This window comes from Caloenas nicobarica, chromosome 2 (genome assembly GCF_036013445.1).
Source record: "Caloenas nicobarica isolate bCalNic1 chromosome 2, bCalNic1.hap1, whole genome shotgun sequence".
NCBI classification, from domain to species: domain Eukaryota; kingdom Metazoa; phylum Chordata; class Aves; order Columbiformes; family Columbidae; genus Caloenas; species Caloenas nicobarica.
In genome coordinates this window covers 41,232,249-41,252,118 of record NC_088246.1, presented here as the reverse complement: position 1 = coordinate 41,252,118, position 19,870 = coordinate 41,232,249, and the positions used below count along the sequence as shown (strand labels likewise).

Sequence of the window (19,870 nt, the reverse complement as noted above, 5' to 3'; positions counted from 1 at the left end):
CCTTGAATCTCCAAAAAGGAAGATCAGCCACATCTCCCTCTATGACTAGCAAACTGATAATAAACAATCCCTGAGAAGGCTGAGGTACTCAATGTTTTTGCCTCGGTCTCCAGCGACAATCTCTCCTCCCACACTTCCCAGAGGGTAGTGGTCTGAGGCTCCATGTCCAGATGGAGACTGGTCACAAGTGGTGTCCCTCAGGGGTCCATATTGGGACCAGTACTGCTTAGCATCTCTACTGATGACAGACAGTGGAATCAAGGGCACCCTCAGCAGCTTTGTGGATGACACCGAGCTGAGTGGTGCAGTTGACACGGCTGAGGGATGGGATGCCATCCAGCAGCTAATTTACCAGAAATCAGTTATTCTCCTCTCAGTGCTTATGTGCAAGTTGATTTCATGCTGAAAGGTCACACTGTAATTTCATAAAATGTTGCCCAAAATACATCCATCTATGATTATAACTGTCACCCAAATGTAATTATTCCTACCACCTAACCATACAGAGTTAATCAGATGCAGCTCTAACACCAGAGAATTGTTCTCTGTTCTGGTATCAAGACAGATCTGAGAAACACTGTCTCCACTGTAAAATGAACTGCCCAGAATCTTGCACAGATGAAGTAATTCCTGCTCTAGTCAGCATTGTATTATTCAACCTAAACCATTGCGTAGTTCTTTGTGAAGTGTCCATATTTAAAATACTGTGCACTTTAGTGATCACAGCAAACCTTATCTTTGTGTTCTGCGCGTAGTTGATTTAGCCAATGTTTGCAGACAACACAGGCTGAAGAGCTGGTTTCACACTGAAGACATAAAAACATACAAAAAAACGAACTTGAAAAATAAAATTGCCATTAGCATTTAATCACCTATAAAAAATAAACTAGCACTTTCAGTTTACATGTCATTGCACAAGATCAAAGCTGGCCTTCAGTCTGAGCACAGGACACAGAGACACCGACCTACAGATAGTGAAGAAGTCTACTCAGACCAACAGAAAAAAGAACATGGACTGGCTGCTAGGCTTTCAATTCACACTGCACGTCTTTTCAGTCTTATAAAAAGAGAAACCCATCACAGAACTGTATGCTCAGGGCCTACAATCTTCACGAATATCAAATTACATTTTCAAAAACCTTTCAAAATATGGAAACAACTGAACTCACGGAGAATTCTACACTTCTCCACATATACTAAGAAGCAGCAGAAGCACTTGATAAATTCAACAACCCACATCAGCTTTATTAGATCATTACGTTTACAAAAATTAGCGGTAACGGTGCAGCTGCAGGGTATTGCGCCTTCTCCAGGCAGCACGACGTGAGCCACCAATGGTGTGGTGGAATTTGTGGCCCTTGCCAAGACCACGACTCTTCCGCCCGGCCGATGTCAGCCCACGCATCTCCCTGTGCTTGTGGACGGGCTTGGTGATCCATTGGGTGTCAGGGTTGCGCCTGATGGTCTTATGGAAGGGATCGATCAGGATCACTTCGAAAAACTTGTAAGTGGAATCTTCACCCACCCAATACGAGTTCAAGACTCTCAGAGCCCCACAGTGACGGCCAGCACGTTCCTAGAGGAAAAAAATAAAGGCAAAAGCCTGTAAAATCACGGATGCAGGGCACTCTTCATGCAGAAAGATACAAATAACGCAAACCTAAAATTTTCTAGGTGCTAGAAATTTCAATTTGCCCTGAGAGACCCTCTCTCTCTGTTCCCCTTCCAGTTGCCAAGATGCAAGAAAAAGTAATAGCTGAAAGGAATGCTGTATTAAAAAAAAAAAAAAAAGGCTGCTTGAATTCCTACAGGAAACAGGTTTTAAAGAATGTAAGGAGGAAGGTGCTTGGTTAACAAAAGAAAGAACTACTTTGTACACAGAAGCACCCAAAACTAAATATACAGAGTTAAAACCAACTTTTAATGTGTAGATGAGCACAAACTGCACTTGGGGCCACGGAACAATCTTTTGTGGGAAGTTATGAAATACTGATCAGTTTGCACATCCAAAGCTACAGGGGAGAAAGATATTTCTGTAGAGAATAAGCCTATACTGATAGGAGAAAAAGAAGAGCTGATGTAACAAGTCTTTGTTCCACTGCTGGTATATTAGTGCTTGCTATTCCTATCCTCAGTTGCGGTTGGAAAAAAGCAGTCTTAGTTTAGAAAACAAAACAAAGCAGAAAATATCAATTATGCAACTCCATCTGCCTCTTCTGTCAAGAATCCTCCTTATTTAAAACACTAAAAGTGTGTTTAATCCTAGGACTTCATCATCACTGTGGGCAAGTATGCACCAATGGAGCCCACCCATCTTCTATGCCAATTTATTACTACAGTCTTCCACTACACAGCACTTGACTGTTTTCTGCATAGGTAATAAAATTCTTTCAAGTCCATGTTTTATTCTAGCATGTGAGAGCAACACATATATTAAGCATTAAAACATCCACTGCCCTCAACCAGCTTCTACGTGGCTGTGGTAGCTACAATGGAGGTTTTATATTTCTGTAATATTTATATCTGAAAAATGTTAAGCCTTCCAGGAAGAAGCGTGCCAGAAAATTCTGAACTAAAACTGAGGGCGAATAAACTCTTCCATGACCTGACACCATGAGTGAGCACGTGATTCACCATCAGTTATCTAGTAAGAGCATACATGAAGAGCACGCCATGAGCACTGAAAGTACAAAACTCCATTTTAATTTAAAGTCATCATCTGTGTTTCCCTTAAATTAGCATGCCCCATTTAGGAGTGGTGTGGGGTGGGTTTTTTGTTGTTTTTTTGTTTGTTTTTCGCCTTTTACAAAAACCCACCATATTCAACTTGCTTAAGTCACTTACAAAAATTTTTAAAGTCCTGGGAACAGAACAGTCTTGTGCTTCAAGATGGGAAGGCAATGAGCAGTTTAAGCTCTCTCACAATGTCTCTTTTTTGAGAGTGCAGACTAGTACTAATTCTAATCCACTGAAAAGAGTTTTTTCTAAAGGTGAGAACTACATCTCTTCAACACTGCTACTGTGACATTACGAAACCTGAAGATGTCATCGAATGAAAGTTTTTGAGTATTTCAGCAGGTAACATCATCTCACCTAAAAACAAGTTAACCACCTATCTTGTGCTAGTGAGGTACCAAGGCTTTTTATAAAGAACCAGAAGGTCTCTGGCATGCTGCTTTCTGACCCTGTGATACAGCTAAGCACACTGTGCAGCACTCCTGCTACAAAAACAGGTACAACAAACTTTAAGACGGGAACTCATCTGTACTTTGTGAAAGGACCATTACCTAAAGCTGGTTACACATACAACACAGCAGGGAACACAGAGGTGCGATTTAGTGATGAGTGAAGTCAGACACTTTAGTGTATCTGAATTTTTATTTCTCATGCCTAACCCTTTATTTTACTGGGATTTATACTAGTTGTATGTCTATTTTTTGTTACAAATATTGTGGCATACTTTACAAGTATATGTTATGAACTTCAATAAACAACCTAAGTAGTACTTCCCCCAGACCACATTTGTAAAGCCTGAATAGTTTTTTCGTTTGTCTCAATGAAGCTTTTCAAGACACTCTGGTGCTTTCCTGCCATCCATGTCCATGGTCTTTTACCCAACACATTAGCAAAAGAGTCGTTTGGGGTTTTGTTTGCCTGAGTATTTTCAGCTTTTACAAAGACCTTCCTACCGCCAAGTTTCTGAGCAATAACCAAAACAGTCACCTCTGCAACAGACTGAAGGCTCCGGGCAAACTTCAGCTGGTTAACACCATGATGCACAGGTTTACCATAGGTTGCACCTTTCGGGACTGGGCGTTTACGACCACCACGGCGAACACGGACACGGTAGATAACGTAACCTAAAAGAAACAGTGACTTAGGAACTAGAAGAATTCTGTAGTGTAGCAAATGCAGATCACAGCAAGACAGCTTTGATGCCCATACTGCATTTCCAACCCCAAAAACTTCATATGAAATGCTGCAAAATTAGGTCACTACACCATTCTTCACCAAAACCTAAAACTGGAGGTGGCTAGCACAAAGTGGTTTTGTTATTTACATTACAACTGAGTAAGGGAAACGATGGCCTGTTGTGACTATTTTTCAGTTCCAAAACAGATGTTATGGCGCATTTCCACTATGCGGTTCCAAATACACTAAGAACAGCTACAGCTACCTTGTAACACAAAAAAAACCCCTGAACCCACACCTAAGATCTCACATTCTGATAGTAGCTTTCATAAAGCACTGAAGCACAAGCCATCCACAAACCCTGCTGAAATCTGATCACTGAAAAATGAGGCAACTAGACAAAATTCACAAAAGCAACAGATGCATAGACTCTTAAGCTTTACATTTTCATAGTGAACAGTTTCAGTGATTTGCTCAAGTTACAGATGGATGGCCACTTTTGCCAAGTTTCTTTCACTGAGCAATAACTGTTTTCTAATGACAGTACAAACTACGTTATCTTGCTTATTCAAGCACATGCAGCTGTGGTACAGTCAAAGTAACGCAGGACAAAACCTGGCTAGAGCAAAGACGCCTCCCAAACCTAGGATACTAAAAGAACTAGTCAACTCTGCAGCAGTAACGCAGCAAAAGAATTAAAGCCAAAGCGCACCTCGTCTCCATCTGCCAAAATGGCCACAAAAGGCACAAACTCAAAGTTATACGAAATAAGGTTTTGGGCTATGTGCGCTGCTACTGATTTAACACATTTATAATATTAAGTTCATTTCATGCAGGACACTTCAGCTTCTTGGGGAATATTTAAATTTCAGATTTTGTTATTCTACTATCAGTTAATAAAGGAAGGAAGCTGACGTAAAACTCGGTCGCTCCATCACAACGCACGTGGACTTCACCTCTACCTCTCGTTACCTTGCTTGGCCTTGTATCCCAGCCTGCGAGCTTTGTCCGGTCGGGTTGGCCGGGGAGCCCGGTGCAAGGCGGAGAGCTGGCGATACTGCCAACAGCGGACACGGAGGAGGAATCGCATCACATCTGACTGCTTTTTCCGCCATAGCTCCTGGATGTACTTGTAGGCACCCATGTCTGTCTACCTGCTGAATCGAGACGTCAATGAAAAAACAGTGCACCCAACTGGATTCCAGATTTGAACACCTTCCAACAGAGACATCGCATCAAACCACACATGTAACACCACTGACACAGGGGATGCTCTCAAGCTTCTTTACACCGCTGGCACATCTGGTAACACGGCTCACGCATGGTGGCCGCCAACAAGACACATGGCAGTTACCATTCTCAGCAATTTTCTTCCTTTTTATATGTTCCTAAGCGTTGAATTCCTCAGCTGTGAATTTTTCAGATGTGTATGTCAGATACTACCAAAATTGACAGCTACCATCTTAATCAAGTTGTAAATATTAATCTATAAAAGAAATGACTGTGAGTCGTGTTGTCTTTAGTTTCCGTGTGGTTTAATTACCTCTGAGCTCCCACACGCTTGCAGCAATTAGCAGATATAGGTGAACTCCATCAAGCCACCACCCAAATCACCATCAGAAAAACAGCATTTTATTTGCACAGAAGAAAACCTGTTGGTGTGCGATTTTCCACATCCCTCTCTGCCCAGCCACGGCACAGCTCTTGCCACCCCAAGCTCCCCCTTCTTTACGATTGTGTTATGGCACTGAACACCACAAGCGAACTACAAACCCAGCGCCAAAACAAAACGTGCGGCCTATAACCAACCTGCACCCGCTACGCTGCGGTGTGCGGCCTGCAACCCGGGCTCCGGCTGAGTGTCCCCATCCCCTCTCCGCCGCACACCCCAGGCAGCCAGGCTGCCCTGACGGGCCGCAGCCCACGGGCTCTCCAATGGCCTCCCGCAGGGCCCGCCCGGCCCCCGCTCCCCGCAGATCCCCCGCGCCGCAGGAGCAGCCCCGTCCCGCCCCGCCAGCGTGGCGGCGGGGCGGGGTGGCAGCGGGGCAGGCAGATGGCCGCCCCGGGCCCGGGATGGCACTGGATTACGGGAAAGGCCAAACGCTGACAACCCCTCACCTGATGGCGCCCAGCACCGGAAAGGAAGAGGCCCACTTCCCACAACCCCTTGCGGCAGCACCGCTCTTCCGGCGACGGCAGCAGCGCCTCATGGGTAATGCAGTCCTTAGGGGGACGGAGCCACTCTCCTCTCCCCGCCCCTCCCCGGCCCGGCCCCCGCGCCCGCCAATGGGCGGCAGGGGGCGGGGCCGGGCTAGCCGGCGCGGGTCGATGGGGCGCAGCGCGGAGCTCGGGCCAGGTGCGCGCTCGCGCTTGGGCGGGGGGGGGCGCGGGGGGGTGGCCCCGGGGGCGCGCGGGGCCGGGGGCGCGCGGGGCTGCAGGCGGGGACGCGCCCCGGGGCACGGCGGGGCGGGGGGGCAGGGGCTGCGCCAGCTGGGGCATCCTCTGAAACAACCCCCCCCCGCCCATGAGAGCCCTAAACTAGCTAGGGATTGGGGCGGGGCTTAAGAAAAGTACTTTAAAATGACCCTTTAAAAAAATCCTAAAAGAAAAAAAATCATTAAAAACGTCATGAAATGAAATAATAAATCCTAAGGGGGAAAAAAAGCCCTAAGGCCTGTTCGGTCCGGGGGTGGGGGGGGCAGCGCAGTGCCCGTGGCTGATGCCGGTGCCCCCCGGTGCTGCGGGCCTGGGGGGGCTCCCCGGAGGGGGCTCCCCGCCGAGGTGCTGCGGCCGAGGCCCGGGCTTTGCCCCTTGCCGTTGTCGGTGCCGGCGGGTCCCCCAGTGTGATGTGCTCACGTTCCTCCACACTGCAGGGGTGCAGAGTGTTCCTGTGGCCCCCCCCGCACGCCTCCTCCCTGCCCTGCGCCCAAAGAGGGGAACTGGCAGGAGCGAGCTCACCCCCTGGTGCTGAGGGGGTTTTTGTCCCCCTCCCGGCCCCAGCAGCAGCCCCAGTGTGCTGCTGTCAGATGTCGGGCCCTGCTGGGGAACCAAAATGGGAATTAGGCTTTCCCTGCCTGAAAGCCCCCCCTCCCGCTGCGGGGTGACCTTTCCTTTTTTCGGCGTATGCTCTGCAGAGCACCCTGGCTTGTGAAGCGTTACCCGGTTAAACTGCAATCAAAGCAGGACAGGGCCAGCCCCTTCTGGTGCAAAAAAGGTACATTTCTGCTTTCCCCGCGGCGAATTGCTCCAAACAGCGACCTGAGGGTGAGGGCCTGCCACCCTGCCACGGCTTCTGGAAGCCTCCTGCTAAAACCAACCCCTGCCCCATCCAAAGCGATTTAAAACAGACCAGAAAATATGCTTTTGCACTTGCTTTCCTGTGCTTCTGCCTTTAACGCTCATATTTTCTAGCTCCTAATGTGTAAAAGCCAGAAACTTTCTATGCATGAAGTAGAAGGGAAGGAACCCTTGGTCCTGTTTCCAGAAGCCATCCTGATACCAGCAGATATGATCAGTCCCGCAGCAAAAACATGAAGCCCGGTAACCCAGATCTTGCAGCGTTGCCCACACGCCAACAAGCACACGCAGCCCCTGCCCCGGAGGGCTGGCACAATTCAGCAAACAGCCCCCCCAGCCCGACGGCACAAGCGCCGAGCCTGCGAGCAAGCACCGGCACCCACGGCAGCCGCCGAAAACCTTAAAAAATGGTGTGGGAGGAAACTTTATTCCTAAAAATATCAGGCGCTGGTGAGCGCCTGGGTGGGAGCTGCGCCTCCGAGTCACCGCTGCTTCGCGTTTTGGCTCTCGCCTCTCGGGGGACTTTGCTTGGGTCTGGGGGCACCACGCCGGGCTAAAGACTCCTGTGTCTGCACAGGGCTCACCTGCTGACCCTGCCCTCGGGAGGAACATGGGGAAGGGCTACAAGGTGGTGGTTTGTGGAATGGCCTCGGTGGGAAAGACTGCGATTTTGGAACAGCTTCTCTATGGAAAGCATACTGTTGGTGAGATATTTTTACTTTTTTTGGGGTGGGGGGTTGTTTGCTTTTCCAGAATCTTGTCTGTGTGGGCCCCCAAAAAGCAGTAACTGAGGACTGCGAACTGCTCTGAGGTGAGGGGAGGAAATCAATGTGGTTTTGTTGCATCTCTGGGCAGTTCTTGAAATTCATAGTCCTTTGCCTACCAATTATTAAAATAGGCTTGGAGAAGAACCCTTTCCATGATGTTCCCAGTTATAAAATACATGAATGTTTAAAAAGAAACAAACACAGAAAGTAGGCCATGTGCTTGCTGCCTATTTATATAAGAAATATCTTGTTCCCTGAAAGATGCTGTAGATACTTGAAAAAAGTACATATCATGTGATGAATGGAGAGAATGTTTAGACTTTCATTCTATCTTCTTGACGCTTCATTTTGCTTGGTTTTGGCTAATATTTAATCAAAGAGCTGGAAAGTAAAATGGCTCTGCTTTGGGTCCCACGTTCTGTGCTGAACTTCAAGGACTGAGCTTCTTGGCTCTCAGATAAACCCTCCTGTGGAAAACGGACTTGAGACAGGAGCGTGGGATGTCGGAGACTTGCTATCTACAAAAGAAAGGGAATGAAGGCAAAGCTGGCTTGTTTCACTCTATTTCCACATGACTTTGGCTTTGAGAGGAAGGGCAAATGATGAGGCTGACGAATTATTCCTGCCTCACCCAGGAATAGGGGGTGGCAGCAGGGGTGAGTCTCAGGGCTTACACAGTGGGTATCTAGTCCATTTGTATCTTTCCCTCTGGCCAGTAAATTAAATGTTGGGGTAAGTTATTGGATAAACATCAGGATTTCTAGCACGGTGCTTTGCAGGCACTGCGACTTTAAAATGTGTGGATGGGAGGAATTTGCTGGCAAAGCGTGATGCAGAACTGCCTGCTAATACCCTTATTTAAAAGGAGGATTTCCTTCAATGTTGCAGCAACATCTGTTTCCAGCATCCTACTGAGACCTGCGCACGTAGCCTCATGTAGCTTTCAGCGTGAAGGCTGCAAAACCTGCAGGCTGAAGGTTTTTGCCTTGGCTACAGACCTTCCTCTCCTCGGGAAGATCTCTGGGCAATCGTCAGAGACACCCGACTAGCATGTGCAAGGCTGCCTTGCTTAAATCGTATTGCCTTACACTGCTTCCTGCCCCCAGCTCCTATTAGCAACCCAGGCAGGAAGGATATTCGGGTGTTGCTGATCAGAGGAGCTATTTATGGAGCCAGCCATGTACACGATTATACAATGTCATGGATACTGGCTGACATAATTGGAGCGAGGCCTCGTGCCCAGGTTTTAGCTGCTGGTGTCCCTCTGTCCCTCCCGAATGCTTCACTCCAGTTCAGTCGTTGAGCAATGCAGACTTTCCTCCTGCTCCTTAGAAAGATCCGTTTTCCCTTCCCACAGCTCTGCTCTTATTTTTCAGAGCTAACAGTAAGGGAAGGAGCAGCTGATAGCGGAGGGGAGAAGGAAGAAAGTGGCCTCCTTTTTTATTATCTTGGTCAAATTTTATATCCAAGACATTGGGGGAAAGAGGCCAAATGGCAGAATCAAGGTCAGAGTATGGAGATGGCTCATATGGAGCCACTGCAGCCCCAGGAGACGAGTGGCCATGGCCCAGTGCTATCGATATCACCTGTGAGTGCCATCAGGAACATTTTGGGGGATGGACTGATATGTTGGCGTTCCTGGCAGACCCACCGAGTGGTCACCATCCTCCCTGCATCCCCCACGGGCAGTTCTGGCAGAGGGTGCATGAAGTATGGGCTGGTGAAAATGATTCCCAGAAGATTTTTAGCTACTGCTCAAATCTGCGTTGATTTAACCCTCAAACTGCGGAGGCAGGACGCCACCATGAGGGTCTCACAGGGCAAGGACAGAGTTTGAGGACTGGCCAGTGTCTGCTTGCTCCTCACCTGAGCAGCTTTAAACCGCACAAACCTGCTGCTGGTGCCACCATTGCAGGGGTGGCCCCTCCGCGCTCAAAACAGGATTACTAAAGCTCAGCCCTCGTTTCCTAAAGCTTGTGAGCTCCAGAAAGCTGACACGTACATTTTGGCTGCTGGCTTTTTTGGCAGGAGGCGAAAAGGACTAGTGTGTTTGCTGAAAGCCCGTCTGTTCAGAGCCAATGAGTGAGGCAGCTCTCCGTGTACGGCAACATGGACACAAGCTGTTTGGAAACCTGTGCTTCCTGACTGACGGCAGGAGCAGCTCTACAGCCGGTCCCGGGGCCAGGGATCCGTGGGAGGACAGCCGAGCCCATGCATGGGGTCTTTCTGTTTCTAACAGCATCCACATCCTCCTCCCGGTAACAAGGATTGTGCCTCAACTTGGTTTTAGGCTCAGAGACAAGGTTCAGTGCCATCCTCTGAGGTGTCCCAGCCACTGACATGGGGGTCTCCTCCTGGCTGTAGATCAGCCAAGAGTCTATGCCAGTGCTCACGTGCCTCCTGTTGACTTTCCTGTAAAAAGGAGTAGTGGCGCAGCTGCTATCAGGGAAGTGATTAGTGTCCTTGGAGGTTTCGTGCTTCTATATAGAGCCCTTGGCTTTAAGCCCATGCTCCTGGCTGCGTGCTTGGTGATAGTGCTGTGAACCCAGTTGCACTATGTTTCTTTTCTCAGAAAAAATCTGGACCTTCAGCTCTCCTGGGCTCGTCATGGATGAAGTCCCTAAGTGCTGCCATTGCTTACGTGGTCAGCAGCAAAGGCACCAAGGTTGCTTGAGGTCAAAGAGAAAAAAGTACTCAGGAGAGAGGAATACTCCTCAAATAGGAATATCTCTATCCCTGGAGCCCGTGAGCAACAATGTGTGGTACTTTGCCTGGGGCCCTAGGATGAGAAAGGAGAGGGCAAAAGAATGAGAGACACTGTCAGAGCCATGTAAAGTAATGTACGTATTGCATGGCAGCCTCTCTGGCTAAACTGATTCGAGGAATCAGACAAAACCTGAAAGATGTTTGAAATGGGGACAGATTTAGCTTTGAGTCATGTAGGCAATATATTGCAATAGGTCAGGCCAAATAGTTGTTAAGGCTTAAACATATGTATATGGTTGCCTGGTACCTGGGATCATCTCCCTTTTCGTGGCTTCAGTGTTGTGTTTGTCCCAATCCTCCACCTTCTCTTGCACTCCTGAAGATAGAGGGGCCAGTCTTTTCTTCTTGGTCATGACCTGGGTCCTTGACTGGCCGTAGAAGATTGTCCCACTAAATAATTGTGGTACCTGACACTGCTTGGCCTGAGCTCTCTTGAGAGGGCTAACAGGATTGTTGCTGGCTTAACTTTGGCATGAGGCATGTCTGTAAAGAGGATAGGGTTTTTTTTCCTTAAATGGTGTCCCTGTTCAGTGATGGTGCAGAACGGAGTCTTCCTTCTGCCTTTAAAATACCTCTGGCCCCTCAACCTGTGATCAAACTTATCAGATCAACAGGAGGAGATGAGAACTCTTTCTGTAAAACCCACGGTTTTCCTTGTCTCTGCCTCCTGGCTGTATAAGTAGCTGGTATGGTCAGGTTATTCAAAAGCAGCTACCTTAAATCATCTTACTGGGTGGGAATAAAAACACCATTAATTACTGTGGTAGAATCCATAACAAGAGAATTTGCCTCACTTGGTCTCAGCTAGAGGGATTTGAGGTTTTGGCTTTCACAGCTCCAAAGATGTGGGGGCTAATTAACCAAATTATGCATTCTCACATCTTTGTTTCTCAAATCAAAACTACCTCCTGGTAGTGCTGCAGTCAGCTTTGTATTTCAGAAATAGATGAAAATGGAGCTGCATGTATGCCGCTGAGGGTCACAACCGTGGTTACTGGTTGTTGAGACCAGTACTTAACTAGCAGCTAAATCTAAAGAGACCAGCTCCTGTTGAGGCCTGTCCAGCTCTTCTCCCAGTCAGGGATCCTCTGCTATGCTGTCATTTGAGATCCAAGCAAGCAAAACCTGTTTGTTATCCAGCAGTTTACAAACATGAGGAATAGCAGGCTTTAGGAGCTCTTTATTAAATTCTTGCTGGACAGAGGGAAGGAGAGGTTACATAGGCGATCTTCAAAAGTATTCAAGAAGGTGTAAAATTTGCACTGCATTTATGTTTGAGAGCCATGTGGGAACTTCCGCAATTCCACCCATCTTGGAATTTTACTTCATTTTGGTATTCGTGGTATCTCTGCCTTGTCTAGCCTGAGTGTGCAGTATTCGTCAGTATATTGAGCCTTTTCTTTTCCTCAGTGGGAAACCGCCAGGGGTTGAAACACCACCCAATTTATGGCTGAGGCTTCCCCTTGCAGTTCCTCTGTGGCACCAGTCGGTAACATACACGAAGACCTTTCTGCCTCTCCCAAGACTTACAGCAGCTAAGTCGGGGCTCGAGCACTGCATCAATCATAGAATCATAGAATCATTCTGGTTGGAAGACACCCTCAAGATCATCGAGTCCAACCATAACCTAACTCTAGCACATGTCCCTAAGTACCTTGTCTACACACCATTTAAGGACCTCCAGGGATGGTGACTCCACCACTTCCCTGGGCAGCCTGTTCCAATGCCTGACAACCCCTTCTGTGAAGAAATTTTTCCTAATATCCAATCTGAACCTTCCCTGGCACAACTTGAGGCCATTTCCTCTTGTCCTATCACTTGCTACCTGGGAGAAGAGACCAACACCCTCCATGCTACAACCTCCTTTCAGGTAGTTGTAGACAGCGATAAGGTCTCCCCTCAGCCTCTTTTTCTCCAGGCTAAAGAGCCCCAGTTCCTCAGCCGCTCCTCATCACACTTGTGCTCCAGACCCCTCACCAGCTTCACTGCCCTTCTCTGAACTCCCTCCAGCACCTCAATGACTTTCCTGTAGTGAGAGGCCCAAAACTGAACACAGGATTCAAGGTGGGGTCTCACCAGCGCCGAGTACAGTGGAAATCTCCTGGTTGTTCCTCCTTTCCCTCCCTAATTTTGTTTTTGGTCTTTAGTTTCCAAAGAAACAACGAGATAGTTCACTGTCTTGTTAGTTCCCCTTTCCCCCCGTAGCTTCTGAACCTGAGAGCTGGTTCCATCTGCCTGTTCATCTGTGTGGCAGCAGTAGATATCTCAAAATACGTTTCTGTAAATTTAGCAAAAGGAGAGAAAAGGCCCGTGATAATGTTCTCCTCCGAGAAAAGCCGACTCGAGCTGGCAGTGGTGTGCAGGGCAGTAACTCTGCGGTACAAGCTGCCCTTGCCCACCAAGTAGTGAGGGTGGCAGGACACCTGGGGATGCCGGGGAGGGGAAGGAGAATTAGGTCCTTGTGATGGGGAGGACAGGATGGTGCCAGGCACCTTCCAAGAACACGGGGCTTTCCTGGCTAGTTCTGCCGCTCGAACAGCAACTCGCGCGGCCCATGTTTGAATGGAGACTGGGAAAGTGCGTGGATGGGAAGGTACTAACAAAAAAGTACAGACATCATTGCCGGCAAGATGTGGCTGGCACACGGTCTGGGCTTTGGAAGCAGGGCCTGGAATAAGGTGACACAGGCATTTTTAAAAATTATCTGTGTTTGCTTAGGAATCTACTTCCCTACGCTCCCTCCCCCGACGCATGTAGGTGAAATTTCACCTCTGGAACCTGATACTGATGCATAAATTCCAGATCCCTCTGAAGTGCCCCCTCCATTTCACGTCAAAATTTGTGGCTCTATTCTGCTGACTTAACTCCCAGATCTTAATTTTTCTTCCTCATTTTCAAGTAGAATGTTAAAGGACGTAATTTTCTCTGCTCCTTTTAATGCCATTAGGAAGAAACTGTCATAGGAGATTGTAGATATATTAAAGACTGTTGAATTACAGCGCAGCATTTAGATGATAAAACCCCGCACAACATTATTCATTGCTTCCTAAAAAGAAAACTGAGGTACTTATGGTTCATTCCTTCTTGCCGAAGTAGTATTTATTGATGCTAGATATTTCCTTGACCTGTCTGTACAACGCAATGAGGCAGAGCAAGAAAAAATACGGTGCTATATCCAGAAAGGCCTGTTACCTACTTCACTCTTTAAAAATACCCTCGTAACACATTCCCCAACCACACGGAATGTGTTCGCGTTTCCTCTTTTTATTAACCTTTGTTTTGTCCTTCTGCTCTTGGTTTTGCTCCTGCACCCTAGCATGGCTATATTTGGAAGCGAGATAAATTAATTTGTTGCAAACCTGGTAAGAGTTTGGTCTATGAAGGCTGCAGGGAGAGGGGCAAAAAGAACAGCTTGTGCCACTTTCCTGCACAGGAATGCTGCATACATCGTGGGAAGCCATCGGCGTGGGTGGAAAGCTTTAGCTTGTTTGTCAAAGTGAAGTATTTTGAATAGTGGCATTCAAAGCACCGAGCAAAATCCTTATTTTCACAGGCCAGATAATCCCTCGTGTTTTCTTAAACAATGCACCAATATGGTCCCTTTTTGGCAGACAAAGAGAATAACGCAGGACTCATTATTCTATGCCTGCAACAGCAAACAATTCATGTATATAGGAATGCAGTGGAGGCAAAAACGTGGGTAGCAGAGGGTTTATATGAATACTTAAACCGACTCTGAAAGTGGCCCAGCTACGCTATACATAGTTTGTCGGGACCTGTAACCTTGTGCACCTGCATCCAGGGGGAACACAAAGCTACGGTGATCTGTGTGTTTTTAGGTTTGGCTTGGAAAAAAGTCACTTTAATTGTTTCGAAGTAAAGCTGCCTTGAATTACCTCGCATTTACCGTGGGGAGAGGAAGGAAGGAGAGCCAGTATGCAGATAGTTACCATGGAGCAGGTGATACACATATGAAAGCTTATGACCTTGTGCATGCTACTACCTTGTGGTAAATGAGCTTGCTCCTGTTAGTAAATCTGAGTAATTTTAAATTCCTATGGGGTGGAAAAAGCTCACTGTGTATTTGAGTAAATATAGCATTCAACTTTGCTTGCATGCAAACATCCCCTTCCCTTTCTGGCTTGATTTCACTTGTTGGTTAACTGTACCACCAATACACGTTCATTTCCACAATTATAGAATCATAGAATCATTTTGGTTGGAAGAGACCCTCAGGATCACCGAGTCCAACCATAACCTAACTCTGGCACTAACCCATGTCCCTAAGAACCTCGTCTAAACGCCTTTTAAACACCTCCAGGGATGGTGACTCCACCACTTCCCTGGGCAGCCTGTTCCAATGCCTGACAACCCTTTCCGTGAAGAATTTTTTCCTAATATCCAATTTAAATCTCCCCTGGCGCAACTTGAGGCCATTTCCTCTTGTCCTATCCCTTGCTACTTGGCAGAAGAGACCAACACCCTCCATGCTACAACCTCCTTTCAGGTAGTTGTAGACAGCAGCTTTGGCTCCCACTACTGCTGTATGATCCAGCTCAGTGTGAAGCAAAGAAGTGGGCTCAAGATGTTAGTACTTGACTATTTGGTGTTCTTGGCTATTCTTCCGAGACGATATGTTTGGGCAGGCCCATTTGCAGCGTTGTTTGGCACAGAACTGGTGCACTGGGTGGTTGGAGTGTTGGAAACCTGAGGGAAGAGCCATACACCCTGTACTATCCTGAACATGCATGCTGTATAGATGAATTTTACAGGCATGATCATGTGCTCGTGTATTGGATGGTTGTATTTACACAGTGTCGCTATTGTAAATAGCTGGTGCGGTGATCTATGAATACAGCTCTTCATGGGGATGTCAGGCAAGGTCGAGTCCAGGACAAGTCACCCTGGAAAACATGCACTGAAAGCTATTGTGGAGTAAAATTCTGTTGTATTGCAAATAATTCTTATAGCGGTGCTATACCTAACACCAGTTGAACTTTCCTGCTTGTTTTAAAACAGGCTTAGAAGAGGGTGCCACGATGGAAGATGTGTATTTGGCGTCGGTGGAGACAGACCGAGGTGTGAAGGAACAGTTACGGCTTTATGACACCAGGGGTCTGCAGGAGAGCGTGGAATTGCCAAAGCACTATTTCTCTGTCGCTGATGGCTTCGTCCTGGTGTACGCCGTGACCAGCCTTGAAGCTTTCCAAAGAGTCGAACTGCTCAAAAAGGAGATCGACGTCTTTAGAGACAAAAAGGAGGTAAATGCATGGTACCTTAACTGCTTGGCTTATCGCCATATCAGTGGTAGGAAGTTAAGGTTGCAGAGCACACATTTTGTTTCTGTAAAACTCGCATAGAAAGGAAAATGAATGTACCCACAGCCTTGGGCAATCCAGCAAAAGGAAGATTTCTCATGCTGGGGAAGCCTAATTCACATGCCATGCAGGTCATGCAAAAGAATGTGTTGGTTTTTTTCCCCAGTTCCTCTACTACAGCTAAAATTCAGTTAGCTGAATGCACCAGCCGGGACACTTATGACTAATAAAACATATGGTCTACAGCAGTGCAGTTCATATGTGTTTTTAGATATTGTACACGGGAACTCAAGTGCGTAGAATGATATAACGAAGGGCATTATCTTTGTTTGTTTTGTATTCATGGACTTGATGGCTTACAAACTAGTGCCATTGACAATGGGTCTCCCAGACATTAGTCAATTGGCAAAGCAGCTTTAATGTATTTTAACAACCATATTGAATCAATTCAATTGTGTGAAATGACTGCTCTATTTTCCCTTAGAAAGCAGCTAGTGTTTTCAGCTGACAGTGTTCCAGCTTAGCTAAACAAATATAACTTGCATGTGGCATTAGCATTATGGCTTTTCCTACAGTATCTTTATATTCTCGAGTAGTTTTCCTTGTTAAATGTCTTCAGCCTACAGCTTTCCAAACGTCTGCTTTGTGCTGTTAAAAAAAATAAAAGTGCATGAAGAATTAATTGGATAATGGTAGGGAGAGACTTTCAAAAAATGTAACTTGTTTGGTGCTGACAGCACACAGGGTGGGGGAAGGCAGGCTCCAAGTTTGACAGCAGCCGAAGGTGCCCTAACAGGAGAGGTATGTTGGCTGGTAGGGCTGGTGTGAGCTGCAGACTGTCACGTAGATCAGGGATACGGGAGTCAATCATCACTCTCCTGCAGGGCAAAGACAGGCGGACGAACAGGAAATTTTTCCCAGGCGCTGTGTTTTGTGAGAGCCCCAGTTTGTTACTTTACAGCATGTTGTAATGCGGCCCCAACAGGATCTGTGTCCCTCTCTTCTGTGTGACTTCTCAGAGCTCTTCTCTCTTGTTGCATGCAGGTATTTTAGAAAACAGCCAGTTTGCTTTTCTCCTCTGGGAGAGCTTAAAGTTATGGCCTTGACTGAGGATAACATAGCTGAAAGAGTGGTGCCCACAATAAGCTGGATAGATTAGTTTTATTCCTGTGGTTTCTTGTCCATATAAAACAGGCTTTGAAGGGTAGGTGAGATCGGGAGTCCTGCCTTAAGATATCATCAGTGGACTTAAAGTCTGGGCTCTGCTAAAACGCATCCTTAACAGAATGAGGGTATATCTCCATATGTGATGCTTCTGAGCTGGAAGAACTTCATCTTGTTGAGTGGCGCAGTCCCCTGTTGTGTGGCAGATGACAGAAAACACTGGTGGCTCATTCCTTGCCTCTGCTGGCAGTGGGGGCTCTCCAGCACGCACCTTAAAGCTCGGCCAAATTTTATACTAAATAGAGGTTGTGTTCTTTCATACTGACAGAGCTTAACCATAGGGAAAATTCAGTTGGAGCATGTGGTAAATGCATATGAAGATTATATCTTCTTTCAAAACCTTCACAGAGGGGAAAAATATTTTTCTAAACACTCTGGGCTGCTATAGAAAAGAAAGGAATCCTCAGACCTCACAGGAACAGGACAAACATCTCTAGCTGTAAAAAACAGAAGACATCCTGGAGTTAGCCTGTTGAACAGGAAAGAGTGTGCAGGTGTGGCCACAGCAAAAACCCCAAACCATCAGCAAGAGGGGACTTTATCACTTGATCTTTGTCAAACCACTAGCGTAGAGATGAAACCAGAGTTTGCTGTGACTATAGGCACGTTTTCCCCTAATTGCTGATGCTGGTAACATATTTTTAGAAAACGGTTAACTCAAAATAAGCAGGAGCGGTAACTTGAGGTGGCCAGCACTATTTTCAGCACATCCTAGAACTGAAGTACTGGGCAGGCCACCGAGCTCAGCCACACTGTTCTGTCTCAGTGACACAGGAGTCACTTGATGGATCCTTGCGACTGAGGTTCTGACTCAATACAGCTGTGCTGCTCCAGTTCACTAACCAGCTGCTCTTGAAACTGCTTCTGAGAGGATGGTACTGGTGCTGATCTGACCCTTCCAGCAACAGAAGACTGGCTTACCCTGGCTTACCCTGCCTGCAGGAGTGGGCAGCTGGCTGGGCTGGCAGAGGGGCTTAACAGCTCAGCCTGCCCGGCAGCCTCCCCTGAGGCAGGGTTGGCTTTATTTATGTTGTGGGCTGGGGCTTGGGGAAAAACAAGCTGGGCAAAATCCACAGCTGTGGGGTCCAGACTTTCTCTGCTGCCGTGTGTTTTTTCATCTCTCAAGCATCTGCTGCTCCGACTTACGCGGATGTCATGCTCTTATCATTTGTCTAGGGCAGCTCAATTGCAAAATAAATGGAGAATAGGGCTGTTTAACTTTGGCTCTCTTGGGTATTGTTTCCCTTTAAGCAACTCGGGGGGAGAAGGGGAAGTCCTGCATATCCCATGATTAAAACCAGCCCCCTGTCCACAAGCAGATAAGGCTGATTCATATCCCAGACCCTGCTCTTCCAAACTACATGCAGCTTACCTTGTGCCAGCGCTAAGTTAAAGAACAGGTCTGAACTGCGTTGCCACGTGCCAGCTGTTTAAAAGCACTGGGAGTGGTGGATGCTTTTTGTATAAAGCTCATCCTTTTGTTTTGTTTGTAGGTAACAGTTATTGTCTTGGGAAACAAAACCGACCTCCAGGAGCAAAGGCAAGTGGAAACAGAAGCAGCACAGCAATGGGCAAGGGCTGAGAAAGTGAGACTGTGGGAAGTGACCGTGACAGATCGGAAAACGCTGCTTGAGCCCTTCACCTTCTTAGCTAGCAAACTCTCCCAGTCGCAGAACAAATCGACGTTTCCCTTGCCTGGAAGGAAGAGCAAAGGGAATAACTCTGATAACTAAACTACCTTAGCATTGTCTGCTGCTGCCAGGTCACAGCCCAAGTCCTTTCTCTGCCATTTGCTTCTCGCGATTTCACCTAAAGCAATAATCTCATTCAGCAATAAAATCAGCAAGCTTATGGCTGAGAGGTATCCTTCATTGCCTTGAAAACGTCACTGGTGGCAAAAGCCTTAAAAAGCGCTTCATGAGAGGAGTTGTCTTGCAACAAAGGTTATGAAGGAGGGAGGGAGAGACAGGTGGAGGCCTCCCTAGCAGGGGCTTTGGCTATGCCTGGACACAGCCATGTTGAGGAACAAACCAACAAGCTTGTCATTAAGCCATCCCCCTGCAGATCTATAGCCTCTAGTTACAAATAGTACTAGCTGCAATAAAGCATTTATTTGGGAGAGAGGGTATGTTTGAAATGGCAACAGTCCTTTTACCTTGACCTTAAACAGAGCCACAGGGATTTTTGGTGCTGTAAGAGGCTGAGGTCAGTGTGTCGTTGCAGAAGGGGCTGGGGCAGGAGAACCAACTACCAGCAGATTTAGCCACTAAAGTTCTGCTTGTGTCTGAAAGAAAAAAAAAATCTTGTAGGAGATACTAGAACAGATCTACCCTGACATGGAGCTTGTCAGCAAAGTCTGGCAAGTAGTGCTTTCAGCTCAGGAATTTATTTGCACAAACCAGAAAAGCTCTCAGAGCACTCATTAATTTCGCCATGACCTGAAGGACAACATAGCTGTATGTGGTTCTGTTCCAGCACATCCAGCGCAAATCAACCACATTCACATAGGTGATAATTTTAACTGAGAAATTAGATGGAACGATTTTGTACGCAGGAGGGACTGCCCGGGCTCTGCTTGGTGCATTG

The 19,870-nt window shown here is 47.1% G+C and overlaps 2 protein-coding genes across 3 annotated transcripts; one reads left to right on the top strand and one right to left on the bottom strand.

The window, feature by feature from the left end:
• Positions 1–1,220: 1,220 nt before the first annotated feature.
• On the bottom strand, positions 1,221–6,095 carry RPL15 (ribosomal protein L15). Its single transcript, XM_065628268.1, has 4 exons — positions 6,031–6,095; positions 4,885–5,069; positions 3,724–3,860; positions 1,221–1,576 (listed from the first exon to the last, which is right to left on the bottom strand). Exons 2-4 carry the CDS (start codon positions 5,054–5,056, stop codon positions 1,271–1,273), a joined length of 615 nt encoding a protein of 204 aa, XP_065484340.1. The 5' UTR covers positions 5,057–5,069; positions 6,031–6,095; the 3' UTR covers positions 1,221–1,270.
• A 106-nt stretch (positions 6,096–6,201) lies between these two features.
• On the top strand, positions 6,202–19,135 carry NKIRAS1 (NFKB inhibitor interacting Ras like 1). 2 transcript variants are annotated; one of them, XM_065628317.1, is made up of 5 exons: positions 6,202–6,268; positions 7,047–7,126; positions 7,787–7,913; positions 15,762–16,003; positions 18,778–19,135. In XM_065628317.1, exons 3-5 carry the CDS (start codon positions 7,820–7,822, stop codon positions 19,015–19,017), a joined length of 576 nt encoding a protein of 191 aa, XP_065484389.1. In that variant the 5' UTR covers positions 6,202–6,268; positions 7,047–7,126; positions 7,787–7,819; the 3' UTR covers positions 19,018–19,135. The 2 variants fall into 2 exon arrangements, with proteins under 2 accessions (XP_065484389.1, XP_065484392.1); XM_065628320.1 differs by lacking the exon at positions 7,047–7,126 and having other exon boundaries at positions 6,236–6,268.
• Positions 19,136–19,870: the final 735 nt, after the last annotated feature.

Excerpts from the sequence above, each read along its gene's own strand:
- RPL15 (XM_065628268.1), bottom strand. The coding sequence starts at position 5,056 with ATGGGTGCCTACAAGTACATCCAGGAGCTATGGCGGAAAAAGCAGTCA. Across the intron at positions 3,861-4,884 it reads GGGATACAAGGCCAAGCAAG|GTTACGTTATCTACCGTGTC; the intron begins GTAACGAGAGGT and ends TGTTTCTTTTAG. Across the intron at positions 1,577-3,723 it reads GCCTTCAGTCTGTTGCAGAG|GAACGTGCTGGCCGTCACTG; the intron begins GTGACTGTTTTG and ends TTTTTCCTCTAG.
- NKIRAS1 (XM_065628317.1), top strand. The coding sequence starts at position 7,820 with ATGGGGAAGGGCTACAAGGTGGTGGTTTGTGGAATGGCCTCGGTGGGA. Across the intron at positions 7,914-15,761 it reads CTATGGAAAGCATACTGTTG|GCTTAGAAGAGGGTGCCACG; the intron begins GTGAGATATTTT and ends GTTTTAAAACAG. Across the intron at positions 16,004-18,777 it reads TCTTTAGAGACAAAAAGGAG|GTAACAGTTATTGTCTTGGG; the intron begins GTAAATGCATGG and ends TTTTGTTTGTAG.